The following is a 27806-nucleotide window of genomic DNA, read 5'->3' as shown; positions in this document are numbered from 1 at the left end:
TACATATATATACACTTTACATACATAATCAACATGTGGAAAAAATAAATCCTACCAAACTGATACCCAGCTGAGACGGCATGCTGATGCAAGTACTGATTCAGTACATGGACATACGGTGCGCACGCAGACAAAACATGTGCATACACACTTCCTTTTTCCTCTTTACACACAATAGTTTGTTTTACACAAACGCACGTACACAGAGTTTTCTTCCCCTTCCCCTTTCTTGGGCTGTGCACCCAAACACACCAAAGTTAGAGACATGCAGCTGAGGGTTAACACTGCAGGATCGGGTTTCACACCCATTATACACACTCTACAGAGAATCACCTTCTCCTCTTTTGAATCATCTTTTTTTTGCCATTTACCCCCCCCCAAAAAAAGCAAGGCGAATCATCTTGAATGTGAACAAAATGCTTCCGCAGAGCAAAAAATAAGTATAAACACAGGAAAGGAACTTCAGCTGCCACAGCAGCGTTTTTATGAACGTTATCACATGTTTCCTCCTTTTTGGGGACAAAAAGCAGCACAGAAAGACGATGTGAGAGTTTAAGGAGAACGCAAAACTGTAAACAAAACTTGCAATGACGGGATGTATAAAAATATAATATTCAATGCGCTGTTTATTTCGCTCCTGTGACTGAAGCAGCATGAGGGCCAGATTCTTAAAGATCTGACAGCTCTGTATTCACAAGAACAACATTTTCTCTCCACATGATGCCATGTCTGGGATGATTTGGTTTTTCTCCCCTTTGCATTCTGAACAAAAACACACAAATCATTGAAAGTATTTGGTCATATGAAGGACTGTGGGTGTGCTCACATCCAGGAAGCAACCAAGCTCAGTGAAAAAAAAGGGTTTCTTCACCGTCATGTGATCCTAAATGTGCAAAACAGGATGTTGCTGGAGAACAGCATTCATGATCAAGTCAAGGTAAAAAAAACAAACAGAAAAACCCTCCCGCCCTTGGGTCTGAAGAAAAGCAAAAGGAAGGGGGTGCAGAAGGATTTTGCAGCTGCTTCGTCATCACTTCCTGAATTCAAGTGGAGCAATATTCCTTCAGGGCCAATGAAAATGTCTTCCCCCGGTTTGTTTGGTTTTCACAGCAGGCAGCTCTTTACAGAGTGGAACAGTGCAGCTTTTTTTTTACTACGAGGTCAGGGCAGTTTCATGTTGGTGATGCACGGAGGCTTGTGGTTCCGTCTCCGTGCCCCCGCCATCGCCTTCCTACCCTTCCCCGTGACACTCCTGTCAATTCTTGCTTCTAACCTCATCTCTCCCCCCCCCCCCGCAGGTTGAGCACGTAGAGGGCGCTACTCGTACTCCAGGAACTGTTTGTGGTAAAACAAAAGGTACCTGAGGACACAGAGGGTCGGATTGAAGCGCCACCAGTACGAGAGAAACACCCGACTGCGAGGAGTTTCATCCAACGCCCGGCGCTCACCCTTCGCTGTCCAGCACGTCCTTGATGCTGGCCTTGGTGATGATGGCGTCGTCGCATTTGAACCACTGGTCCTTGTGCTGGCGGATGAAGGTGGTGTAGTGGCCGCTCTCCAGCGTCCCCTGGTGGTTGACCACCGCAAACAGACTGTACCTGAAACGACAGCAGAGTGGATGCTGAACGATGCGACGGGACAGATTTATTTATGTTTCGATCCTTTGGCAGGATTTGGGCGCTGCACTGGTTTATTACAGGTGAGCGTTTCCCTTACTTGTTGTCGTTGTTGAATGGGTCGACGTTCTGCTGGTACTGCCCATTCATTCGGCTTTCTTTACTGAAACACACAGATCGAGCATTTTCTTTAACGCGTCCCTAAAACTACAACAGAAGGGACTTCCTGTGAAACGACCTTCCTCCTCTGTGTATTTAATGGTGTGGTGGCGTTTCCAGCAGGATGTGAACAAACATAATGATGACGGCGGAACCTCGGTTCTCGAACGACTCGGTAGCCAAACAAAAAAAAAAAAAGGAGTTTAAAATGCCTCGGAGGTCGAACACACCAGTGGAGCTGTGGCGAAGGCGGAGTCTAACCGAGTAGGTTCAACCTGCCGTAGGAGAGAGGCCGTGCGCCTTTTTCGCTTCGTGTGCGTGTTTGTTTTTTTGCATTTATTCTTTTGAGCTCTTAATCATGGAGCCAAAGAAAGGCAGCAGTAAGACGGCCGGCAAAGGAAAGAGGAAAGCAGCGAGAACAACCGTTGAGCTAAAGAAGGAAATTATCGACAAATATGAAAATGGAGTCTCGAATCTTGCTGCAGATTTAGACTTTTCTTAAGAAAACTGAGCTAAAGAGAAAGAAGAAAAAAAAAAACCCCTGGACAGTTTTAGTCATTTTATGAGGCGGCCCCCCTTTCAAGGGAATAACCCAAAACACATATCCTCCCTACACCATAACTGTAGGCATGTAAATGAGCATTTATCTGGATTAGTCAAGGTTCCATCATTTCTTTGGGAAATATGGTTTCTGAATAAATCGAATGATGCTCTCGAACCGAGGTTCCAGTTTATATGGAATGCATCTAAATGTTTCGACGCTGAAGATGAACCACTTTGCTGTTCTATACGAGACACCATCAGGATGTCGAACGCTCATGATCCCGACGTGGGTTCGTCTGACCTCAGGTCTGTGAGCAGCAACATAAAGACATAAGCTCAATAACGTACAGATAATTACGCAGGCCTTCAGTCCAACGCGTCCAGTCTTTGTTCAACGGACTTTTGTACTTTTCTCTCGTCAGTCTGCCGCTTTCAGTCTTCACTGTGTTTCATTGTGCTCACCTGGAGGCCATGAAAGGAGTCATGTCCAGCTCCAACGGGAAGGAGACATAAGTCGTGATCTTCCGCCGTAGTTTGGCCGAGTGTTCAAACCTCTGAGGTCAAAGAACCAAGAACCGATGAAAGAATCAAATCTCCCCCAGACCAAGTCTCAAACCATCGCACGCACACACACACACACACACAGCCTTACTTTGAGGTGAAAGCAGGCCACGATGGGCAGTTTCTTCATGGTCAGCTGCTTGGTGGACTCCTGGTAACTATGGCAACCGCTGCATTTGATCTTAGCGCTGCTGCCAAGGTGCTCCGGCCTGGTGAATCTAAAACAAGAGAGGATGACATTTAGTGCAAGTGAAACATATGAAAATACTCAAATGCGTACATTTAGAATGTTGTCACCTGCGCAGACAGTCGGTGAGCGTCGTCGCCCCAGTGGTCGGACTCTCTCCGTTAAGCGTCGACCCGTCCCCCCCCGGGCTGAGGGGCCAGAATGGGGTGGAGGAGCCCGGCAGGTCCAGACTGATGTCCCAGAATGGGTCTATGGTCGTCGAGACGCCGCTAGGAGAACGAAAGACATGAGCGATGACTAGTCTGCACAAGACGATGAAGATTCCGCCGGATTAGGGAGGAGCTTCCCCTCTATTCAGGCTGGCTGCGCAGGTTGGCTCGCAAAAATATTATAGCAGTACAGCCAATTTAAAATATCCCCTCCGCCTAAAGGTTGGCTCACAACATGAACATACAACACAGAACAATGCAGATCAATATATTTTATTGGCACTTCCTCATCCTGATTTGTTCCTATTTATTCCCTCTGGATGATTATATAATTGAGTTGCTAGCGGATACAACTCCTCCACATGTTCACCTTTTAAGTATGTAAACTGATTAAACCATCATCGGCTGGATTTCCATTAGAAAGCCGCTCTGTAAAAAGATCTGATCACCCGAAAAAACATCAAATCCCAAAATGCTTTACCAGAAATGGTCCAATGCATTTTTGAGAAGAAGAACACACTCTTTCCTCTGCACAGTTCTCCTTTTCAGAGTTGTGAAGGTCTAATTTTCCCGCTACTGCGGTGCAAAAACTATTTTTTATTTTTTTTACAGAAAAACACTTTAAGGTGATAGAGAATAATTATGCAGCTTAAGAAACTGAATGCAATCATAAAGTAGTTAAAATGGACCCCGCTTTGACCCGCTACACTACAACACACAGACTACACAAACACATCAACATGTCATCTAACATTAGAACACTACCTGTGGACCCATTCTACATAAGGGGTAGCTTTACTTTACATACTTGTTCATACATTTTTGAATGCAGAGCCTCTTCCTGCACCTTGATCTCAAACGTCTTCTGCCGCATCAGTTAACGGTCGATATAAATTCAGATTTAAGAAGCTGCACCTCTGCAGAATGACTGACAGCTAAAGTTCATTCCTGAACAGCTGAAATTTAAAAGTCTTCTCAGGTAACAAAGACGCAGGATTTTCTTTGAGCACCAGGGGGAGCTAGAGATCAGCACAACAATCTGTGCAGCATTGCTGTAGTGTGTGTGGCAGTATGAGCGGCTGTTTGGTAACTGTAACACGACAGGTCGATACTGTGGAATACAAGGACACATCTTTATTCTATCGGGCTCTGTGCCGTCTCCAATGAGGCTGAAAAAGGTTCGAGAATTCTCATTTCCTCCCGGGAGAATCCTGCATGTGGCCAGACTTACTGGCAGACTTGACAGGTGACGTCCGATTGCAGCCCCCCCGTGAAGATTTGGTCAATGATGCAGTTACAGTGGTTGGGGTTGTTGGCTTTCTTCCCATTGTCGTCTGTGTTGGAGGAAAAAAAACAAATGACAAACAATGACCCAGAGCGATCAGTGCTGGGTCACAACCCCCCCCCCCCCCCCCGGGCTAGTCTTATTGCCCGACCTTTGCAGTGTCTGTGCAGGACGTCCAGCGCCGCAATGAGGAACTCGTGTGCGTCCTGCTGCTCGTAGCCTGCCAGGTGACGGGCGTGGGTCCACACCAGGTGGAGAAGACGGAAAGGGATGTGTGGCGACTGGTGGCCCGAGTAGAACTGGAGCGTGCACAGAAATGCCTTCGACTCACTCGTCTTCCTCATTGCAACCAATCACAGGCTGAGCTCAGAGCGTTACCTCCTGGAAGAGCTGCGACATCTCACACACCAAACAGGAGTTGCTCTGCATCTCGCATTTGTGCCGGTCCGAGAGGAAGAAGTCGCGGAGCAGCGGCGTGTGGGTCAGCGCCTGGACGATGCAGTTCATGAAGCACGTGTTGCCCAAATTGATCAGGCCGCGAAGGCCTGGAGGTTGGGAGGAGAGGGCAAAAGGAGAGAGGAGCGTCAGGAGGGGACGAAGAGGACGGGAGGAGGAGGAAATAAAACAAGGAGGCGGCGAGAAAGAGCTGGAGAAAGTCTGCTCAACGTTGGCTGCTGCGGAGGTGAAAACTATAGAAATATTTATCCCACAAACCAGAGTAGAGCTTCACACGGGGGGGGGGGGGGGGTCACTTTTGTGTCACAAAAAAAAGGAAAGAAAAAGAAAATGCTATCAGTTACAATTACAATCGATTTCAAGATATTATTATTATTCCAAATACGCCCGACTCTGCTTGAGAAAATGCAATTTCTCCTGGTTTCAGCTGAAAATTGAAACACTTTGCATGTCAGCAATATAATTTGGGCAAATCTTAACTGGAAAAAGCCGCGTTGATCAAATGTCCTAGAATGCCGCGCGTGCCAGAGAACAGCGATACTAACCAATGGTACAGTTGGAAGTGATTCTCCTCCTCTTGGGGTTGTGTCGGAGCAGCTCCAGCTCCCTCTTGGTGGGCTCCCATGTCGAGAACTTCTCTCCTATGCCTGGTGCACAAACACATGTAGAAAAAGGGTCGCATGCCTCCGTCCCGCTTCCTGCCAAGATCCAGATGATGTCCACATTTATTGGCCCAATCCCAACTCACCCCATTCCCCCCTTGCACTTTTCCCGATCCCCCCCATCTTCTAGCACTTCAGATAGAATCTCAAACAGATGATGCAAAACAAAAGGGTCGAGGAGAGACGGAGAATATCCCAGCGAGCTTTGTGAACGGACGCCGCCAAAATAAAAGACGGCTACTCTTCCAGGAAAGGACGTCCGCGAACATTATAAATAACCGCTCAAAATGTTAAACATTTGATTGATGTGTAGAAGCAACTAAATATGTAAATATGAAACTCACACGTTGGAAAATTCACTTATTATATAATTGTATGTATATTATGTATTTGTAAATGATTTCAATCCCTCCCCTCGTAATTCTGTTGAGAAGGGAGGAGCAATCCAAATGAAACGAGGACATTTGGTGGCAGATCTCAGACTACAGCGTGTGTGTGTGTGTGTGTTTTTCACATTGACATACCTTGCATTTTCCAGGCTTTCCTTTGCTCCTCTTTGGCGATCTGTTCCATGTCTTTGTCATAAATATAGTCTTGGCACATAAAACAGTAAATCCCTCCATACAGCAAGTCAATAGCTGGGGGGGGGGGGACACAACAAACAAACACAAATCATGAGAGTTGTAAGAGTCAAATGCAGGAACACTCAGTTTATCCGTGTGCTGCTTCACTGTGTTTCTATTCAGGCCATGTTGCCATGGCGACGTGACGCTGGGATGCAGGCTTATCCACCGCCATATCGGCGATCTGTTAATGCCGTCCACCATCAGCAGAGAGGCGTCCTGAGAGACAGAAGCGGCGACAAGGAGTCAAAAGGGGAGGGGCTATCGAACCGCAATCTTACACACTGCTACGTTCACACGCATCCCTCCATTCCCTCGCTCCCCTGTTTTGCACTCTGTGTCTACCTGTTTGCTGTTGCCATGACAACCCGCCTGTCAGTTTCTCCCGGACTGCCGTCCTCTGAAGCCATGGAGGGGAAAATGACCCAGGAGGAGGGAATGATGGAGGAAAGGTGGGAATGAGAGAAATGCCAAACTTCACTGACCAGACGGGAGGGAAAAGGGGGGGGGGGCTGCACTTAGATAAAGATTTAACCATTCTGATTATTGAAAGGGTCAATGGGTAACCATGGGAACAACAGAGCAAAAGAGATGAGGATGGAGACAGATGAACCTGATACAAGGCTGCAAACAGCAACCACCAAATAGCTGGGAGTGAAAATGCATAAAACAGAGGAATGAAAGAGGCAAGAGGAGGAGGAGGAGAAGCAGGAGGAGGAGGAGGAGGAGGTTTAACGGAGACCAACTCCACAGAGCTTGCTAAAGATGACTTAATTACCTCCTTACCAGTCCACTGAGATCTGTCCCTTTTCTCTCCCTCCGTGTTTCTCACTCTATTTTTGCAGCATTTGATTCAGGAGCTAACCTAATTAAGCTAACCCCCCCCCCCCCCACACACACACACACACACACACACACACAAAGCAGAGGGGGGTCCTCCTGAGTGGAGCGTTAATGCCAAGCAAAGAAGGAACCTGGCAGATTCTCAGCATCTGCCCAACCCTGCCTTTGTCAGGGACGCCCGGGCGCCTCTGCAGCGGCGGCGGCGCTCACCATCAAAAACTCCAAACCAGCCAATTCTATTATGGTGCATAAGAGAGGAAGCTGCCGGGTGTGGAGCCGCTCTGACAAAAAAACACGACACGATGTGCTTTATTTTGGGGTATCTCACCTCTGATTCATTCCTGGACCGAGCTCATAATGCAAATCGTTCGTATGTCAAATCCATTTTTCCCCATCTAAAATAACTGAACACAAATAAATCCGTCACGGCCGTCTGGGTTTAGTTGGACCCAAACACGACTCCAAACACACCGCCAGAGGGATGGCGTGCTGCGTCACATGACCTGGCCTCCACAATCACCTGACCTACGCCCAATCCAGATGGAGGGGGGGAGAGATGGACCGCAGAGTGAAGGCAGAAGGAGCAACACGGGCTCAGAACCTCTGGGATCTCCTTTAGGACTGTTGGAAAAACATTTCAGGCGACGACCTCATGAAGGTCATCGGGAGGAAGCCGAGAGTGTAACGCGGCCATCAAAGAAAAGGGAGGTTATTTAGAAAAATATGAAACTTGTTTTGAGCCATTTCACTTTTTGTTTACCTCATTATTCCAGATGTGTTCATTCATAGTTTTGATGCATTCAGTGAGAATCTGCATGTAAATAGTCCTGAAAATGACGAGGTGTGCCCAAACCTTTGCTGGGAGTGTTCGTGCAGGCTTAAATCTGAACGAGCACAGTGACCTGGCCAATAAATGTGACTCAGAGTGATAACTCCGCACTGGCTTCATGTGAGGACGTGATTCAGCATGTAAATCGCACGGAGAACGTCCCACGCCAGACTGAGGAGCACATCCCAATCATCGGACGCACCAACCTCCAGACATTTGGAGAAGCTTCCTCAAGGAGCATCAAACCTGATCAACCCGCGTGCGTTGGTGTCTCACCTGTCGGCCCTCCAATCATCATCCAGCAGTTGACTGTAAGACAGTCCAGTGGGCTACATGAGGCCAGGTCCACAGGTGGCGCGCCCCCCCCCCCAGGGGAAGCCTCTGTTGCAATTACATTGCACCACATTGCGTAACGGCTCTGCGAGCTGCTCTCGATTATTTTGCTTGATTAATCTCATCACCGAAACGCAGATGTGTCAAAGTCCAAGTTATAGTTAGCTGGTAGCCGTCCTTAAATGTAGACGCACAAACACGAACGCTGCCCGCGCTCCAGGCTGCGCTTTCATTAGCCACTCAGCTGCGTAATTAGCCCTTGTGCAGCTATTGTTTTGAGACAAGCATTACCAACACAGTGTGTGTGTGCGTGTGCGTGTGTGTGTGTGCGTGTGTGTGTGTTTTCACCATACCCAGGTTATGCCTTTTGCTCTTGGCATGTTCGTGGATGTGTTTTTTGGCGAAGCAGGCGAAGAAGACACAATAGAGGCAGGAGTGGAGTCGGTTGAGGTGGGCGCCGCACATGTGGCAAATGCATGACTTGGCCTGCAAGCCAGAAAGGGGAGGGGTTAGAGGAGCGGCGTGAGAATCCTACCTATGAGGACTTGGCCTTCAGACCATGGCGGGTTGCAGGTATCCAGTTCATTACAGGGCTGGTGTGTACAGATAAACAAGGACACACACACACACACACACAGCACGAAGCACGTCGCTCTGCAGTTCCTTCGTGCATTTTAGCATCTTTTAGCTCCACGTTTTGGTTTTCCAACCCGATGCTGAACAACATGTACACGACGTTAGCAGCAAGCTGGTGAATATTTGGCAGCTTCAGATTCGGATTATTTCCTCTGGACTTTGTGGCGAGTAGAAGTCAAGGAGAAACTCGGGACGGTTGACATTCACCTGAAGATGAGCAGCGCAATTACAAATGCGTGCTAATGGCGCCTATGATGAGGTTGAATAACAGAAGCCGTTATGATCATTGGCCAAGCTGAGGTCGATTTGGTTTTGACATTTGCAAAGGTCAAATGTCTCTCGTGAAGCACTCTTTGGAAGGACGGATGAACATTTCCTGAAGCCGCACCTGTAAATGTTGGGATAAAGGGCAAACTACTCAGGGACTCCTCCCTGAGAATAAGAAACAACAACAACAACAACTACATGCTTGTGTGTGTAGTTGGTTCCCTTTTCCAGTCTTTGTGCTACGCTAAGCTAACGCTGCAGTTTCAAACACGAAACCCCGAGTTCCATCCGCTTCCCGTTTCCGATGCGAGCAGAGAGTAGAAGGAGGTGAAGCTAAGAATACGTTCACGCCGTTAGCCACCCGTCCATTCAAAGAGGAGACAGATAGCAAATGAAAGGAGTGCTCCCTTCAAAATAAAAGCATCATATTAAATACTGGAGATGGTGTCGCTTCAAAAAACACCTTCCTGGCTCGTAAGAGAATTCTCTTATTATGGAAGTCCTCCCAGCCACCATTAATTAAAGTCTGGCTCCATGATATTTTAGGCCTTCTGAAACTGGAGAAGATTACATTCTCGCTTAGAGGTTCATCTGATAGATTCTATACTCATTGGAGACCTCTACTCAATTATCTGGATGGGTTGCCGGCTGGGGAGGTTTCTCTGTAGGGCCCTTGTATGTGGTCTTGTCTGAACCTGCCATCCTGTGCTGGTCTGCCAGTGGCAGATAACAGCCCCTCTTTCAAGAATTATTCAGACACTGTGGCACAACAAATCTGCTTGACTGACCAAGGAGTAGGCAGCTATTAGGAGTTGTCTTGTTTGCATAATCAGATACTGACACTTGTGTGAATGTATGTATAATGTATTTATTTTTTCATTTTTATTTTTATTTTTTGTTTTGTTTTTATTTATTTATTTTATTTATTTATTTTTTCGGTTTGTTTTTTGTTTTTTTTATCCTTGTTTGTTTGCTTTTGAGATTACCACTGTTATTATTATCACATGTACGAGTATTGTTCATGCTTGTTTGTTGTCTCTAGTCTACTATATTGGGGGGGCGGGTGGGTGTTCATCTGGTTGTTTGTTTAAAAAAAAAAATTTTTAACTGTACGTTTTCACTTTATGTCCGACTTGCATTTGATAAATAAAAGTATAAAAAAAAAATAAAAAAAAAACACCTTCCTGAATATTCATCCGGACTGATCTATAACACCAATATATTTGATTATTTTAACGTATTTTTGTGGTATTAAAAGATTCATCAAGACGTGGAAGCCCAACTCGGCCAGTATGGACCACACACACAATAAATAACGCCCAACTGAGCTATTTGAAAATGAAACATGTTTCTATAGATCTATTTTTATATGCTGGATGAATTACATAATACACACTTGTCATTCAGATGTAGGAAGACACTTCTGCTTAGACACTGCCACCGTACTCTGGAGAGAGGCTCGATGCTCGCTTGATGCACGCACACACAGTCGAGGGAGGTGTGAACGGAGACCTGAGAGCTCTTTCCAGCTCTCTTCAGAGAACGGAGGGATCACGAGACCCTGCAGACGTTTACACCGTATTTTCCACGCTGATGGCGAGCGGGGGGGGTCACAGGTCGGTCCTCGTGCAGGACGCACAGACGCACGGCCCGACTGCAGGGCGGCTCTTGTGCGCATCAGTGCGTGCATCTTTACAATAACCGTGGTGATGATGATGATGATGATGAGTCTTTTCCAGCTGCCGCCATGCAGAACGACGATAAGAAGAAACAACAACATCGAAGCATCTCTGCCTTTGATGATTCGGGGGGTTTGGAGATCAATGGATTCGTTGACTCTACGCAGCATCGTGTAAGGCTGACCTGAGATCTGCTGGCGGAAGGAAGGCTCTCTGGCGTTAGTGTTTGTGGGTTCGAGCCCCGCAGAAAACCGACTGAGCGTGGGAAGCGTTCCACTGACTGCAGTTCAGGATTCGGCGTGTCGGATGTTTTTGTTGTCTCACGAGGGCGGGGAGCTGTCCGCGCACGCACGCACACGCACAAACACACACTGTCACTTGTTACCTTTCGTTTTCTGGTCTCGGCTGACCCGCTCCACACGAAACACTGATACACGGCTCTCAGGCTCTGCTTCCAGTTGTCCACTTTGAAGCCCGTGACGTGGGGGCAGCCCGCGGGACTCATGGTAGTCGCAGCATCCGCTTCTACCGTCCGCAGGGCGTCGGAACCTGCTCGAATCCTCCACGCTGAGCCCCCCCCCCCCTCTCTCCGGACGGGCTGGTTAGCTCGCCGGGGTCGTTGCTGCTCTCTGGCTAACCGGACATGCCCTGGTTCCAGTGACGGACACGCGCATTGACGAGCATCGAGACGCTTTCACCCACTATGGAACAACGTGCGCTGCTAGATCCGGCGACGCGCAGTTCTTTAAATGATAGCAAAGTGGCTAAAGTTGGTTAGCACTGGAATTTCAACAGGAGCTTCCACGGTGAGTGTCGTCAGGACCCACATGCATAACGAAGGACCAATGAGCGGCGAGCGCAGCACAAGTCCCGCCTCTATGAAGTAGGTGCTGCCGCGTGATTGGTGCAATTTTCCTGCGAACTACATCCGCCTAAATAAATAGTTCATTATTGGTTAATGCAAAACATTGTAACAATCTGACGGTCATAAGTGGATACAATTAAAATCCTTTCCAGTTCAGAGAATAAAAAAGGTCGAGCCCCCCCACAAAAGGCATGAAACCCAAAGCTATATTCTTAAACAATTTATTGACAGATCCACAATCGCAAAGTTCAAGCGCCCAAATGACATGACATTTTGGTTTTATTCATTCATGTTTTATCTGTTGACTTAAACTCGTTATAACAAGCTCTCAAATCGGGTTTTATGTACAGTGCTCTAGCGACCTCTATTGGATTAGACCTTAAAAAAAAGAAAACAGTTAAAAGGGCGCACCAGACTGTGAAGGGCTCTCCTTTTGTGCAGTCAAGGGAAATGATCATAAGTGCGTGTTTGTTTTTATATATAAACACGTACACACACCTCGTCAGCCATATGAAAAGCCTTTTTTTAAGGGCCCACGGATCAGAACCAAAACAAACAGTGAGATTATTCACACGTTTGGAACAAATAAGTCCAGTTTTTATTATTGTGGTTTCTGTTTATGTTGCAGTGGCGCTCCAACCTGAACAATGATAAATAAAACACTGAAAACATTGTAATCGTTTTTTTTTTCCATTTCAGTAAGGATTGTTTTGTTATCCTTAACACACTGTGAAGAAACAACAACCAATTTGATCATCATTCCACACAATTAGATTTTCCTTGACCAATGTCCTTATGCAATAGAATGTTTATTTGTTTTCCTCTTTAAAAAAAATAATAATCCAACTCATCCTGGGAAGAACATGTTGGGCGGCTGCAGCTTTCGCTCCCGGTCCGAGACCCCTCAGGAATAACTTGACGTTTTGCTACCGACATCGTCCTCCTGCGATCCCATACTCTGGAAAGAAGGTGTGATACAGACAACAAACATGAACTGTCTTTTTCAAAACCAGTTCCTGCTCCATTTCCGTGAACAATCGCTGTGACTAATAAAATGACATTTTAATGGAAGCAGCTTACAGCTGAGTAATTTGGACAGCTTTGTTTAGAGAAAGCCAGAACAAGTCTTTTTACATTAGTCCATGTTCCACACGTTCTAAATCTGCTTAATGGAACAAAAGCGTTCCCGTATAGATTTCCGTTTGTGCCGTGCAAAATTCCAATAAGGCACATTTTCTTTTTGTATAATTAAAAAAAAATATTCAATTAACACAAACACACAATTCAATATTGTACATAAATGTACATTGTATGCAACTAATCTGTAAAACACAGAATAATGTGAGAGCTATACAGCTCCTATACTATTTTTAACTATTCCACACAGCAAAAATATCTATGAATTTGTAATAAAGTTGGCCAAATTGCAAATTATTAATAATGTATACTTTTTTACTATTACATTATCTCACCTTCTGCACAAATTGTGGGTTAATTGTGATTTCTTGATCCATAGACTTTAATTTCTCATCCAGCTCTATACATTTCAACATCTGAAAGAAGAAAAACGATACGGCTCCACATTTGAGAGATTCCACTGAACATAGCATCAGGATTAAATGTAAAAACGAGATGCGATTTCACAGAGACTGCAGCCGAACACTTTTACCTCTTGGTCGATTTTGTGGAGCATTGCTGGGTTGTTGTATTTTTCGGGGTTGTCGTGAAAGCAGACCATGCCATCCTTTTGGTTAATGCTAGCATAAATCTCTCCATCTTCAATCTGCATGAAAGCATGATGAAAATGAAAATGTTAAAATGCTGATCAATAGTTATATTTAAATTGGAAGAAGAAGTAAATGAATAAATTAAAACTGCTCAGGCAGCCAAAGATCTCATCTTAAAGTTGAGGCGAGGCTCCAGAATGTGTTTGGTAAAGCGAGCTAACACAACTAACTAAATAACACACTGCATTGGCACTGACTAAACCCTTTCATCTGATCTGATGTTAGTATGTGGATGACGCATTGGACAGGCTTCGGCCTTTAGCCCTGAACCCACTCACCATGTGTAAGACGTATTTCTCTGCTTCTTGGGGGCCCGACAGCTGAACTCGACTGGCCATGTCTTGCAAAGACAGTGTCAGGAAGGTCTGCAGTAGGTGAATCAAACATAAACTGATATTAAAAGTGATTCGGCTACAGGATCTGTTGGACCACTGAGTGTAGCTTTGTGTAAAGGCCTTTCATTAATTACAATTTACATTAAATTAGCAGCCAAGAAAGTGTCACCAAGGCACCTGAACGCCATCTTGTATTTACACAGCAACCCACCTTTGTTAGCCTCTGGATGTTCTTCTTGTAGAGGGAGGAGAGGCACTGTTTGACAAGGCCTGTGTTGTTGTCTCGTGTGAAGGTCTCGCTGTGTTTGCTGACAAGGTTGCGCAGCTCTGCTGGATTGTTGGTGGTATAAACCTGAGCCAACTCGTGGTAAGCGTTGCTCAGGGGCTACGGTCAGTAATAGGAAGAAGAAAAAAAAAAGAGAGGACTGAATGAACACCCACCGCTTTGTGGAACAATTCTCAAACGTTTATCTCAAAATAAAGAAACAAAAAGCGACATCACAAAATAAATGAAAGTAACCTGAGCCCTCAAGCTTCACGTCCTTACCTTGATGAACCTCCCTACTATTTGCGAAGTGTATTTGGGCAGCGGCTGCACTTTGCCATGGAGAATGAGGGACACCAAGATGTATTTCTTATAGGCTTCCAGCATGATGTGGCTCACCGCCATGGCTGGAGTGGTTATTGCCTGTCAGGAGAAAATAAGGAACACATGATTTTCTGACCAGATGAAAAGTGATAGCGTTACAGATCTTGTTAGAATTTTTTTTTTTAAATAATAATGTGACTGCATATACAGCAAAGGAGTGTACCTGTTCATAAAAATACAGTGCTCTTTCAAAGTTTTTGAGGCCCGTGTAGATCATGCCACCATAGTAGTAGTAACATAAAAAGTGCTTTGCGTCGTAGGCTCCGTTCTCTTTACAGATGTCCATCATGTCCAACTCCAGGAAGGGCAGGGCGGGCTTGAAGCACTTTGCTAACAAGCACAGCTGCAGGAAAGCAGATATTCCACAAGCATGAATCAGAAGAAATCAAAGCACTCCACCAGGACGGAGTCTGTGTTTGAATTATTTAACACAAGCCTTGAAATGTCCTATTCAAGAAGTATGCATTTAAAAGGCAGCGGAGAAAACAACTCACAGAGCTGGTAGAACATGCACGTGGTTCATATACAACACATCTAAACCGATCATGTTCATGAGTTCATTTATGAGTGTGATGATGCAACAGGATGCGTGACTCACCTGACATAGGTCTGCATGAACTGAGGTAAGTTGGTTTGTGTTCATCTGCATTTTGTCTATTGCCTGTTTTAGGATGACAACACCCCTCAATGGCTGTTAGAGAAGCAAAAGAAATATTCAGCTGCAGCTTTCCTGAGACATCCGACCGCACAAGAAGCAGCCCAGGTCTGTACGGCTCTTAAAAATGCTTTGAAATATTTAGAACTCGAAGGGGAAACATGTTATTCCTGGATTTTGGAGCTCAGATGACTCCTTTTTTAGGAAAGGGTAAAAAAACCAAAAAAAACCAAGATTATTAAATTACAAAAGTTAAATCAACCTAATTTCATTCATGGAGAGGGAGCACAAGAAAAGTCAACCACTCACAAGCTACGCTGTCAGAATAATGCACAGTGTCTTCAAAGCCATCAAAGACGCGTAACAAGAAGCGTGACAGGACACTTCATAGAAACAAGAACATCACGAACACTCAAGCGACAAAGTGCACAGATGACGGTCACAATTCTTCTCTGAAGAGAAGTAGGTGTTTTTCAGGAGTCTATTAGACCACCAACCAAGGGTCACATGATTCCACCGTCACCAGAGGAGCAGAGTCACGTGGTGCCGAGTGCTGTTCAGCATCCAGAGGTGTGATGTTAACGCGATCACACCAACTGTGGTGCCTATGAATGAACTTCATAAGGATTAGCCATGTTACCAGTAGGCTACAGCACTGCAGCTCAATGCAAATGTGAGCCAAAGTGCAGTTTTCAAATTGCAAAATGAATAAAATTATAAATATATATATTAAAAAAGGGAAGCATGCCTCTCCAGCACATCAGAGATGTGTCAATGAAGTCTGCTGGGAAATAAACAAAGGTTTTTGACATTTGCCCAAGAAAGTCTCCTCTGAGACAAATCCCAGTCACACAGCAAGCCTAAATCACACGTGCAATCATGGAAATAAAAAAAAATATTAAAAGAATTTCCTAAACATCAAAGGACACCACTTCAATGTAGAAATCTTTATAGCAAGGACAGAAACATTCCCGAGTCTCCCTCCTCACATTGTTCTTGAACCGTATCTGTATTGTGTCATTTTATTTGAGATTTAAGTCATCCACCATTTATTACAACTGCAGTCTACTGGAAAGGCAGCTACGTGTCACGAGTGAAAACTACTTTCCCCCCCCCCTACATATAAATGAACATTATAATTTCTATAATATATAAAGATTGGAGGCACACAAATTGCACACATGTAATCCAAAACCATATATTTACCCTTTATCCACTAAAATAGAGAAAACAAATGAATGGCTTCCCATGAGTTTCAACAAATACAATGGTCACGGATTAATTTCTCCACGACTTTAAAGCTCTGTGATGATGTTTCAGACATTTTTGCTCCAACTAAGAATCAACCGTCTCACCTGTTTCCGCTCTACAAGGGCATTTGTCAATTGGTGGCATAGACCAGCAACTGTGAGAGGAAGAAGGAAAGGAAGGTGTGAAGACAAGATTGATGATTGACTAGCGGACAGTTGAGTGTGAAGTGCTGCTCACATGTGCAGGGTACAGCTAGACTTCACTGTGCATGCCTATAGCAGTGTGTGTGTGTGTGTGTGTGTGAGTAGCATTAAGGTGAAAACATGCATGCAAACAATGTTGCCACTTTTCTTTCCATAATTAAGGTCTGACAAATACTTCATAATATCCTAGTGATAATTTACATGAAGAAAGGTACTAGCACTAGTAACACAATAACCTACATGAGTAAACCATCACAAGCATGTCTGATGCTATATGATCACAATAATGCTGCATGTTAATACAACAAACACATTTTTGGAGCTTGCTGACAGACATTTTGTGACGGTGGTATCTGTCCTAAGACGATACAGTTAGCTAACAATAGAGTACATTTTAATACATGATCTCAACAGTTACAATAGAACAATAATACAACATAAAAACAATCAGCAGCACACACAGATGCTTCCGAAACATCCGTTAGTGAAAGGTTTGATTAGTCTGGACTTACAAGTGTCTGTTGCATATCTAATGTGCTCCCCATTGCAGGTACTGATGAAGAGCTGGACTTGGGAGAAGAGCGTCTCAAAGTCAGGGATGTTTGGCATGGAGAACTTCACAAATCTGGAACAAGACCAATGGTTGGTTAAAATGTACTCGGGGAATAAGATCTCAATACAAAAGCTGAAAGCTGAAGTAAAGATCACAAGACTGCATTGTGTGGGAGTTTTACAATGAAAGGACGGCCGAATAGTTTGAATTGGAGCAACACAATAACCTTTAACTTGAGTTTGTGGTTCATGATGCAGAAATGAACCCGTAACATCGAGTCTTTATGGTATAAAAGACTACTTCATTTTTTATGGTTATTTTTTATAATGTCCAAATGAAGAACGTCTCGGTCCACGTTCACATAGTTACACATGCAACAGGTAGCCTTGAGCTGCTTCCTGAAGACAAAGCATTTTAGATGTTACATGCAGCAAGCAATTCATATCAAGAAACGACACATAGAACATGGCACTCTTTCTGTAACATGCAAAATGTTGTATGAGATTTGTAGAACTAATTTGCCAACTTCCATTTTTAACACAAAAGTAAACTACCACCAAATCTGTGTGTGTCATCCTCTCCTCATTAACTATCTTTCTCCAAGGCACCACCGCCCTAAACCATATTTTGGAAATCAAGAAGCTTCTGACATTCAATATGCACAGAAATAGTTGAATATTTTTCAGCAAATTCAGACCAAAAAAGAAAATGGAGCTCAGGTAAAGAGGCAGAACTGTGAAAGGCAAACAAGAGATCAAAAACGTTCTTGGCTTTACTGAAGGTGGTGGAAATAAATGGGCTGGGCCGAGAAACTTACAGTACAGCCAGCACACCCAGGGAGTGCTCCTGGATGTCCAAGGCTCCCAGCACCGTGTCCAGGTGGGACAGATTTTTGGCCAGCAGCTCTCCACTCTTGTTGATCAACTCACACAGCTGAGTCATCTGGCCTGGAGAATCGGGGTTCAGAAAAGCAGGCAGAAAACACACTACTGTTTATCTGGTACTGGATGTTCTTACATTTCCCATGAGCCTTAGGAAAGACACAGAACTGATATTGATGATGGTTCACAAATTAATGCCAGATTCAGTCAACAGAAATAGAATGTTTTAATATATACATGCATCCACAGACACAAGTATGCAGAGGTACCTTTTTTTCATTGTTCAAGTGATGAAATTAATAATATAATTTAAATATTTTTACGTTGCAACAGTAAAGAGGTCATTCTTATGGAAGTGTAGAAAACAACAGACTTACAAACCATTTTATAAACATCGTGCAGTGGCAAAATATGCCAATATAAAATCGGTCGGCTAACTGTCCTATGAAGGCCTTGCAACACAGGGAATGCAACTGGAGCTGACAGTCGACTTTAAACCAATGATATTCGTGAATTCAGTTCGCCAACCAATCACATAGCGCTAAGGCGGGACTACCGAGAGGCAAACCCCAGCAATCATTTTCTCGATCAAAAACAAAAAGTATATTTTAAACGCATTCAGATACCGTTGGCATCGATGTGCACAGACTCATCTTCTGGAAATAGGTTACAGCACTCTCACAGCTATAGAAAGTCATTTTAGCGGAATGCTGCCATGATAATAGGGGAAACAGGGATCTGACCAGTTTTGCTGCTAAGCTATCGGCAAGGCATTGGATAGCACATGCTAGCTAACTAGCTAATACTTTCCTCTCGAATCAGTTTAGCAACAGTACCTTGAGCGGAGAGCTGTCGCACATTGTTCACAAACTGCTCCAAGGCTGAAGCCATTATTTCCTGGGTCCAATGTGGAGGTAATTTCCACTGTTTTTCATTCAAACGTTGGAAACAACTCCGTCCGGACTGAGAGAGGGGGCCACACAGCCGCCACTGGGTGATGCTATCGCGAGATCACGAGAAAAGAGCAAACTAACGAGATTACGAGGTGACCGCTAAATTCTTAAAGGGCTAAAACACATATATTTCTATGCTTTTACTGGAAGTAATAACACAAATGTCATACTTTTATTTGTACTATTTTCGTTATTATATTCTAATTTTTTTGCTTATCTAATATATAATCGTACTATATTTTTATATGTAAGATTGTATGTTCTCATTTTACCAGCAGAATAAAAGAAATACAGGAAATGACGTTGGATTTCCGTTTTTCAACAAAGATGTTATATTTCGTAAGAGTACCTTGCCTTAGTTTAGTAGTCTGACGTTTTCACTGGTTTTTGACTTGACCAAAAGCGATTGGGATCGATATAAATGAATGAATGAAAATAGATTCTGTGGAAGACTTATTTCTTCGTCGACTTTTAGCAAAATGTTGCATTTTAGGGTTGTTTCTTGATCTATATTATCATACATCGGGAATCCCTACATATAGACATATAAAATTAAATATAATCTAAAGTTGCCACAATTTTCAAAGAACATATTTTTATGTGCAGTTGGTACATTCTTGTTGTCCCCAGTATAGGGTGGAGATTGTTAAATCTTTGCCTCTGGAGTCATGTCATCATTCTATTTGTTGGTTTTCCAAATGTAGAAATCCTTTTTTGCTCATTCAGAATTATTGAACTGTGATAAAATATATTTTCAATCCTATATTATAATATTTTGAAATATGTTTGTGAAAGTGCATGTAAAGAATCAAGAGTGAGACATCTATTCAAACTAAAATATCTTTGTCCCATCTCCTTTATGCTGCAGTGTCCTCCCATTTGTTAAGGTTCCCTGGAATCCCTGCAGTTGCCAAAATCTACTGTGACGCGTGTTGTGGCTTTTAAAATGCTGTGTGTAACATACACAAACGATGAAAAGAGCTGTCACAATAGAATCCCCCTGCTTTTGTGCGGCTAGCCTGTCAAGCTAACGTTAGCTACCTATCGTTAGCTCGGCTGGCAAAAAGCGAATGACGCCAAACAATGACGGGAGTTAAGCTAACAGTGAAACGAATCCAAGCGCAAATAATAATAATGCTGATATACAAAAACAACACCGTTTAACTGCCCCAAAGACTCAAAGACTGGGGTAATTAGGGGTAGCAGCAGGTAAAAAAGTAAACGATGCTCGTCGCTGCAACGCGCCTGTTCGGAAGAGGAACAGCTTCGCTCCGTCATGCGCCTGAGATCATTGACATGAACATGCGTTCCTCCTCCACCTCCGGGAAGAGAATCCGTGTTTTGGTTGACATGGACGGAGTCCTGGCGGACTTCGAGGGGGGCTTCCTGAAGAAATACCGAGCCAGGTACCCGAGTGAGCCCTACATCACCCTGGACGACCGGAGGGGGTTCTGGGTGTCCACGCAGTACGGCCGCCTGAGGAGCGACCTGAGTGTAAGTGAAGTGTGAACAACAATATTCCATTTTTGTTTGCTCCATTGTATCCTTGCATTCTGCTGGTGTTAGTGGCTACATCAAAATGGCTGTCAATTCAGCCTAACAATCCTAAACTGCACGCAGCAGGCATGCTACTGCTATAATCGATCATTATCAATCTGTGTATGTTTTAGCTGTTCAATGTCAGCCTAAGCTAATTTAACCAAATATATATCTGCTTTGTTTCATTCTTAGGGCCCTCGGGCTTTGCTTGTCATTGCAAGGCGTTCACACAGGCCAGCATCCTAATGGAGGCGCTTTGATTTACAGGAGGGAACAAATGAGTCTAAAAAATACCACCATAGACCTCTACTATGTAAATACATTGACAAAATATATTAACATTTATTATAAGTTATAAAAATCTATTTTGTTTACAGCATAAATCGATACATAGAGGCCGCCATGTTTTCACGTGCCCAATGCATTGTGGGTCGCTACGCACAGCGAACACAACGAATGGACCGCACTTACAGCACATTTCCACCTTCGTGGGGCCCACAGCGCTTCGGCCTCACATTCACCCGTTCACACTCCACGGATCACTACACGACCCACTGAGCCACAGCCGCCCCCATAACATAAGATAAAAGCAACAAGTCTGAAAAACGAAACAAAATGCAGCGCTGCGTGACTTTCAGATGTGGTTTCCAGTCAAGAGGGAATTCAGAAAGCGAGGGACGCCGCCATAGCTTAAGACATTTTAAGAAATGTGTATCTTATAGTTATGTTACTGGCAGCAAAATAAATGATATAGAGCTAACGTGCATTATAGTCGGGGTTCCCTTTAGGAGCGATTTGTTTTTAAGGAAAACATTACAATAAATGAATCAACAACATCTATACACACATATTACGAATAAGAACGCACACTAATACTAAGCTGTGTGTTAAATTGTGTGTGTTTTTGTTTCCTCTAGGAAAAAGCAATGAGTATTTGGCAATCCAAGGGGTTTTTCGAGGAACTGGATCCGCTGCCGGGAGGAGTGGAGGCAGTCAGGGAAATGGCCAGCATGGACGAGTATGTCTTGAAGCCACAGTTCACTCGTTCACTATTTGAACTGATTCGGCTGCTGCTGATATGATAATAGTGAAATCGTGCTATCAGAGGCTCTCTGGCCAACATCCGAGCCTACGTGGATGAGTCGAGTCTGTGGCTCAAAGTCAAATTCCAAAAGTAATGGTGGAAAAGTAACAATTTGCACCTGTGAATCTGATGAGAGTCCAGAATGTTCATATGGTAGTGGATGGATTTGCACAGAAACAAGTGAGCAATAAGCCTTTTTCCGGGTTAGACACAAGCTCACACTCTAAATGCATATTTATGGGTGTCGATTGACTGTAGATTTTGACGTTCAGATTTAGTTCTAGTCTCTGTGATGCTTCGTGGTTGTTCAGTGTCAAGCTTATAATATGTCAGGCTTGGGAAACAATATATGACCTTTTATAGCCCCCTGCATTACGTTGTGTCCTCAATTTACGCAAAAGAACATTCTGTTGAGTTACACATGATGATGGACTCTTTTTTTAACTTGGGATGCACCAGTACAGACTGTTTGGGTCGGTAATGACCTGGTTTTGTGTTGCTATGAGGTTTAGTCTACGGTTGCGTTGTGGTTTCAATGGCAGCTTCATCTTGAGAGCTCTCGTATCGGGTCTTCAGTCCAGAGCTCTCCCTCTCAGGTCCGTTACGTCTCATGCTCCTGAGGGCTGCATCCGTCTGTAGGATACGCCTTACACTCCTCTAGCTGCTTCTGCTAAAGCTGCGATTGCCATTTCTGATAGCATTCTTAGCAGCACACTATACAGTGGAATAATATCTAAAAATATCCGCCATCGTTATGAAATGTTTACATTTCCTTCCCTGATGGAAATGAATGGGTGCCGATAAACACCAGCGCTTGAGTTGAGCTGCTCTCTTATCAGGGAAGTCTTCCACATGGTGTGGTTGAATTATTATTATTGCCCTGCCATGAAAAACCCAGAGACGATTTGTCTATAATCTACAAGCAGCTCCACTAAAGAGGTGTTTGTAGGTTTTTAATTTTTCCACTCTGCTGATGTTGTTTTTTCTTCTTTATATTCACTCTCTGCAGCACAGATGTCTTTATTTGCACCAGCCCTATAAAAGAATACAAGCACTGTCCCTATGAGAAGGTAAGCTGCAACCTTTCTGATCAAAAACATCTGTTTCTTATTAAATTGCCACATTGTATTCCCTTTAATTACATCTTGTGTGTGTGTGTGTGTGTGTGTGTCCAGTATGCGTGGGTAGAGAAACACTTGGGGCATGACTTTCTAGAGCAGGTCATCCTGACCAGAGACAAAACATTAGTCTCCGGCGACATCCTCATAGACGACAAGCCTGACATTCTAGGTGAGAACAATGGAGATTGATATTGATGAAAATGTAGCCCCCACATCCATTACCTAGTGTTGGTTAAGTTCCATCCCTCTGGCACATCACACAAGCATTTTCCAATCAGGACAATGGCAGACTGATTTCACACAGAGGCAGACGTAAACAGGTTTCTCTTCTCCAGCTGGTGAGCAGGGCTGAGTTTCTCTTCCACCGTTATCACGCCCAAGTGATTCCGCTATAAAGATATTATCACAGTCTGCAGAACATCATAGAAAAAAATAAATAAATCATGCTGTCGGTCAAATGTATCTAAAGAGTGTGTGATCATAACTGTACACAAATACTCGGGTCTCATTTGCACCTTTCGAGACTAGCTGTGTGTTCACCATTCGTCCTGACTTGTATGAGCTGAACACGTTGAACTCAGTGTGGTTGTCACTTACGTAACATTTGTGCGTGTCTAACGATCAGGCGTGGAGCCCAAACCTACGTGGGAGCACATCCTGTTCACGGGCTGCCATAACGAGCATCTCTCCGCAGACCCCACCCAGAGGCGGCTCCTCTCCTGGGCGGATGACTGGAGGTCCATCCTGGACAGCAAACGCCAGTGAGGGGACCCTTTCAGCTTTGTGAGGCCCAACATCTTCATCGGCACCCCGGCGGGTGTGGAAGCTCAGATGAAGAGTAGAGTCAGTCCAGTCAAATCTGGAATAACAGCCGTATCCAGATAGTACAGCGGACGGCTTTTTGGACACAAGAGGGCGCTCAAAGAATGAAGGATCACAACTTCATGGTCACAGATTTCACTCTTCTCTACACACAACACCTGAATGGGATCTGATCTGATAAATACACGCTGAATTGCATTTCTCTCTGTCTGTGTATTATATACTTTGCTTTTGGGAGGATTGTCGATGTTCTATATTTTTGATTATCCCATGACAAAAAAAAAAGTATTTTTATTTAGAGTTATAGGTACTAACGACTACTACTTTAGCTGACTGTACAATGCACGATCACAATGACTTACAGTCATTGTAGGTGTTGTGTGGCGTGTTTTACTCTTTGGTTGAGGATCGCAGTGCATTTAAGGGTCACATTGTCTAACCTGCATATACTAATATCTGTAAAGGTTTTAATAGAGCTGATAAATGTTATATTGGTGCTTTAAAAAAACCTATCATGACTTAATACACAGCTGAGAAAAATATATGATTCATTTTTATGGAATTACGCAGATGCATGTTGCCAAAATCATTAGTAGAGTTGTACTAGTATAACAGAAGAATATGTGTGTCAGAGGAAGAAAATAAATGGCAGAGAAAGGAATGAGATGAAGTTCTAGATCTTAGAGTGGAGTAAAACTGAGTCACGAGATATGACTTCTGTTAAATACCTCCTCTTCATACATTCTTTATCTTTAGACATCTTGTCTGGTGTGAGAATGCTAAAATGAGAAAGCTTCGGCCATCATTTCAAAAACCAAAAACACAGCACGGCGTTCTGTCTTTAGCAATCCTCTCCACGTTTATTTAAATAGTGGTCAGAATCTTTGCCATTTCTCGTATATGTATCCCTGTTTTACATGGTTCAGATAAATAAAAATAAAAGAAAGCCCAGCACAATCTGTCCAAACTGTGATAAAACCTGCTACTACTTGTTGTTCCATGCTGTTTCAGTCAAGATGCATAAATCTGCTCATTGCCTTCTGTCTGAGGTGTTTTTCACGTGAATGAACTTTTTTAAACCACTTTCTTTTGAGATTTTCTCAGTGAGAAGTGCTATTTCTCCTTGGCTAGTAAACAAATTTACCTGCTGCTAGTATGTTTTTGGAGAAGAAAGGGTGGATGCTGAACATGTATCAGCACAGATACTAAGAGCTGTCATAGTTTAAATGGTCTAACCGGACGGTTTAATACTGGGTTTAATCCACTTAAAATGCCTTCAAAGAAATGAATGCTAGCGGTGCCAAAAAACGAATTATCCTCCAAGGGTCCAGTTCAATTGCATTTATTCTCTGTTTTGTTTTGATACTTTATTCCCATGAGTACACACTGCCCAAAATCACAATTTACCAATAGATTTGGACAGACGTGTGCCCCTCGGGCTTTGACATTCAGGCCGTTCGGGACCATGTCCTTAAACAAGACGAACTTTCTCCTTCTTTCCTCTCTCTGTTAGTTATTTCAGTCAGAAACTTACGAAGAAACCGAGGAGCACGGACGTTGTTCTGGAATGCAGTTTGTCCTCGTCTCATTTTATTACTCTCCGGGGTAGACTTTGCTACATAAAGAGAAAACCAAACTGCTTCTATCAAACATCTGCTTCCTTCTGCCCTTAAATCCGAAAATAAATATAGCTTTTGATTTCTTTAGTAGGGTCTGAATTTTCATTTCTAATAAGATTCATTACGAATATCTAAGAGGTGAAATAATGCATCTCTTTAGAAATAGGCCTCTGTTCATAACAACATGTTATATATGATTTGATTCTTATATTTATTTTTCAAAGTTTGCTGTAATTTTGTCTGAAAGATATAACATGAGCACAAGCTAAAATTAAATGTATATTTCATGTATAAATAGGAACCAAATAATATTAATTAAATTTACCAAAATGTAAATGGATAGAGACACAGACTCACACATTACTTGCGGCCATTTATCAGACTTCACACAGCTCCATCTGGATCACAAAAGGCTCAGTAATGCTCAACCTGACCATCAGATACACAAAAAACTTTTTTTTAAATTTCATTTTACATTTTTATATTTTTTTTATTTTCTGAGAGCCTACATATTTAGACGAGCAATACCAACGTAAATCACTGGGGGCGGTGTAGCCACGATTCAAAGAAGGCATGGCAAAATGTCTACAGATACAATGAAGAAAAAGTGAAGTGAAACATTTGGAAAAACTCCATTCATTTATTTAATTTAAATGATCCCAACCTCGTCTTCTGTCATCATCATCGTTGAAGCTTTCGACTCTTCACTTGTGATGCATCAATTACAACGGGAAAGACACATGAAAGCAAACAGGCGTATTTGGTTTCCTATGTAGAGAGCAGTAAGGATACATAAACATGTATAAATATAACACTTCCTCTTCAGCAAGATTCTGATTAATGTTCTGGCCACATTCTCCGATGTTTTCATTCTTGATATATCTGATGAGAAAGCTCATTTGATCAAAGTCAAGAAGCGAGTTCAGAGTCTTGGATGAAAGACAGGAACATTGTCACTCCATCGTGGTGCTAACACAAAGCTAAACGTGCACAGCCTCGCTCCTGCATGTAACATGGTACTTTCTCATGGTACAAGGCTACGCTAGCTCCTGGTGCACGTGGTTTGCTCTTTCTCTGGAAGCTTCAGGGGAGGAAGTTGTGGCTTAAGAGCCCGTTCCGTGCGATCACCAAGGTGATCGGCACGTTACGGTGAAAAATCACGAAGAGTCAGTGAACCCTAACATAAACGATGCGCGTGTGTCAGTTGTATGTCAGCCATTTCCATCAATGAATGCCTCGTCTGTCCTGTTGCTGATGATCTCTCACTTTTGAGCAGCTTCTGCGTGCACGTGAAAAATGTTAAACCGTGCAGCAGAAGTAATAGTTTCAATAAAGGCATTAACATTTATCCGGTCATCGGACTTAACATTTAGTCATCGGTCTCATTTTGCACCTTGTCAAAGTCTCAATTTGAAGAAACACAACCTTATGGATGTGTGTGTGTGTGTGTCGGCGGTGCACAACAGATGGCGTGGCTGCGAAGTCGTTGGTGTGCAGTCATTCTCCATAACGCTTTGTCAACACCACAGCGTGCGCGAGAGAGGAGCGAGATTCATCATCCCCTCGCAGCACTGGATCTACTTCTTTCTGATTTACTTCGAATATTCCGGGCTTTTTGTACCAAGATGATAGACCTGCCAATGAAGCAATGAAAGGACTTCACATTTCCCAGGAGTGGAATTAAGATAAAAGTAATGCTAATGTGATTACACCATCGCATTACATCTCTGAGTAGACTTTGATAGAAGGTGTGCATGCTCGTGTCTCTGTGTCTGTCCATCATCACCATCATAAAAGTGAATCAGAGTTGATACGTATTTTTCAATGACCTTTGAATCCGTAAATGTGGTTTTCAATGTTAAAATTAAAATATTTTACCAGATATGATTTCTTGAAAAAGCCCCCATTATAAGTAAATGGGAACATCCTGATTTATTTTATTCCAGATGGGTATCCGGATCACTCTCAAATATTAAAGGGATCTAAGTTAGACCTAGACCCATCTTTAGATGTTTTTTTCCTGAAGCTCCAGCCACCAGTTTTTCCGTAATCGTGACAGACAGACAGACAAAAAAAAAGCTGTGGAAAACAGAACCTCCTCCTCGGAGGCAAGCAGCTACACCCAGAGCGTCTCCTCACCTCAAAATGTCATGTCACATGACCCACATTCTTCTTATGGAACATTTAACCACTGGAGCCGGCACATGAAGTCCAGGTTGCAGCAACAATAGATCCTTGTCTTTTCATCTTGGACGCTGGAGGTGTGCCTGACTCTGTGTGCACGTGTCTCCGGCCCTCCGGGCCCTCGTGTTTGTGCATGAGAAAGATCCCAGCTGCTGGTATAATGTCTTGTTTTTGCCAGTGTCACTGTGAGACATTCATCAGCAGACACACGTTGTGTCTAACCACTGATCCGGCTTTTGTTTGTGCATCACTCATCTCTCCATCCATCTGTGTGGCTGAAGGAACAGAACACGGATGGAGCGTTGCAGCCTCTTTCTCAAAGTCTAGTAGGGGGCGCTATAGACTAGTAGCCCACACATTTTCTGCGGTGCTTTAAGCAACTACAATGCTAATAAATATATAACTACACATATATGT

The 27806-nt window shown here is 43.5% G+C and overlaps 3 protein-coding genes across 3 annotated transcripts; 1 reads left to right on the top strand and 2 right to left on the bottom strand.

The window, feature by feature from the left end:
* Positions 1-1317: 1317 nt before the first annotated feature.
* Positions 1318-11393, bottom strand: usp22 (ubiquitin specific peptidase 22). The gene is made up of 13 exons (XM_068754411.1): positions 11274-11393; positions 8660-8792; positions 6203-6316; positions 5562-5663; positions 4939-5105; positions 4712-4859; positions 4507-4609; positions 3177-3335; positions 2971-3097; positions 2781-2872; positions 1717-1779; positions 1449-1598; positions 1318-1360 (listed from the first exon to the last, which is right to left on the bottom strand). Exons 1-13 carry the CDS (start codon positions 11391-11393, stop codon positions 1318-1320), a joined length of 1521 nt encoding a protein of 506 aa, XP_068610512.1.
* A 565-nt stretch (positions 11394-11958) lies between these two features.
* cops3 (COP9 signalosome subunit 3) lies at positions 11959-19014 on the bottom strand. Its single transcript, XM_068754314.1, has 12 exons — positions 18904-19014; positions 18004-18133; positions 17146-17258; positions 16535-16584; positions 15123-15215; positions 14688-14867; positions 14423-14563; positions 14087-14260; positions 13819-13905; positions 13423-13536; positions 13226-13306; positions 11959-12711 (listed from the first exon to the last, which is right to left on the bottom strand). The coding sequence occupies exons 1-12, from the start codon at positions 18956-18958 to the stop codon at positions 12658-12660; spliced, it is 1272 nt and encodes a 423-aa protein (XP_068610415.1). The 5' UTR covers positions 18959-19014; the 3' UTR covers positions 11959-12657.
* Positions 19015-20316: 1302 nt separating this feature from the next.
* On the top strand, positions 20317-24582 carry LOC137910183 (5'(3')-deoxyribonucleotidase, mitochondrial-like). The gene is made up of 5 exons (XM_068754617.1): positions 20317-20514; positions 21477-21577; positions 22653-22713; positions 22819-22933; positions 23390-24582. Exons 1-5 carry the CDS (start codon positions 20317-20319, stop codon positions 23527-23529), a joined length of 615 nt encoding a protein of 204 aa, XP_068610718.1. The 3' UTR covers positions 23530-24582.
* The last annotated feature ends 3224 nt before the right edge of the window (positions 24583-27806 follow it).

This window comes from Brachionichthys hirsutus, chromosome 21, assembly GCF_040956055.1.
Source record: "Brachionichthys hirsutus isolate HB-005 chromosome 21, CSIRO-AGI_Bhir_v1, whole genome shotgun sequence".
NCBI classification, from domain to species: Eukaryota; Metazoa; Chordata; class Actinopteri; order Lophiiformes; family Brachionichthyidae; genus Brachionichthys; species Brachionichthys hirsutus.
This window is presented reverse-complemented; position numbering and strand designations above follow the sequence as displayed.

What these genes read in the sequence shown, in the direction of transcription:
- cops3 (XM_068754314.1), bottom strand. Translation starts at nt 18,958, where the DNA reads ATGGCTTCAGCCTTGGAGCAGTTTGTGAACAATGTGCGACAGCTCTCC. An exon ending in GCGACAGCTCTCCGCTCAAG is followed by an intron (nt 18,134 to 18,903) that starts GTACTGTTGCTA and finishes CCGATTCTCCAG; the next exon opens with GCCAGATGACTCAGCTGTGT. An exon ending in AGAAATACGTCTTACACATG is followed by an intron (nt 13,537 to 13,818) that starts GTGAGTGGGTTC and finishes GCTTTCATGCAG; the next exon opens with ATTGAAGATGGAGAGATTTA.
- usp22 (XM_068754411.1), bottom strand. Translation starts at nt 11,393, where the DNA reads ATGAGTCCCGCGGGCTGCCCCCACGTCACGGGCTTCAAAGTGGACAAC. An exon ending in GAGCAAAAGGCATAACCTGG is followed by an intron (nt 6,317 to 8,659) that starts GTATGGTGAAAA and finishes CCCCCCCCCCAG; the next exon opens with CTATTGACTTGCTGTATGGA. An exon ending in ACTCCTTTCATGGCCTCCAG is followed by an intron (nt 1,780 to 2,780) that starts GTGAGCACAATG and finishes TGTGTGTTTCAG; the next exon opens with TAAAGAAAGCCGAATGAATG.
- LOC137910183 (XM_068754617.1), top strand. Translation starts at nt 20,317, where the DNA reads ATGAACATGCGTTCCTCCTCCACCTCCGGGAAGAGAATCCGTGTTTTG. An exon ending in GCCTGAGGAGCGACCTGAGT is followed by an intron (nt 20,515 to 21,476) that starts GTAAGTGAAGTG and finishes TGTTTCCTCTAG; the next exon opens with GAAAAAGCAATGAGTATTTG. An exon ending in GAAATGGCCAGCATGGACGA is followed by an intron (nt 21,578 to 22,652) that starts GTATGTCTTGAA and finishes CACTCTCTGCAG; the next exon opens with CACAGATGTCTTTATTTGCA.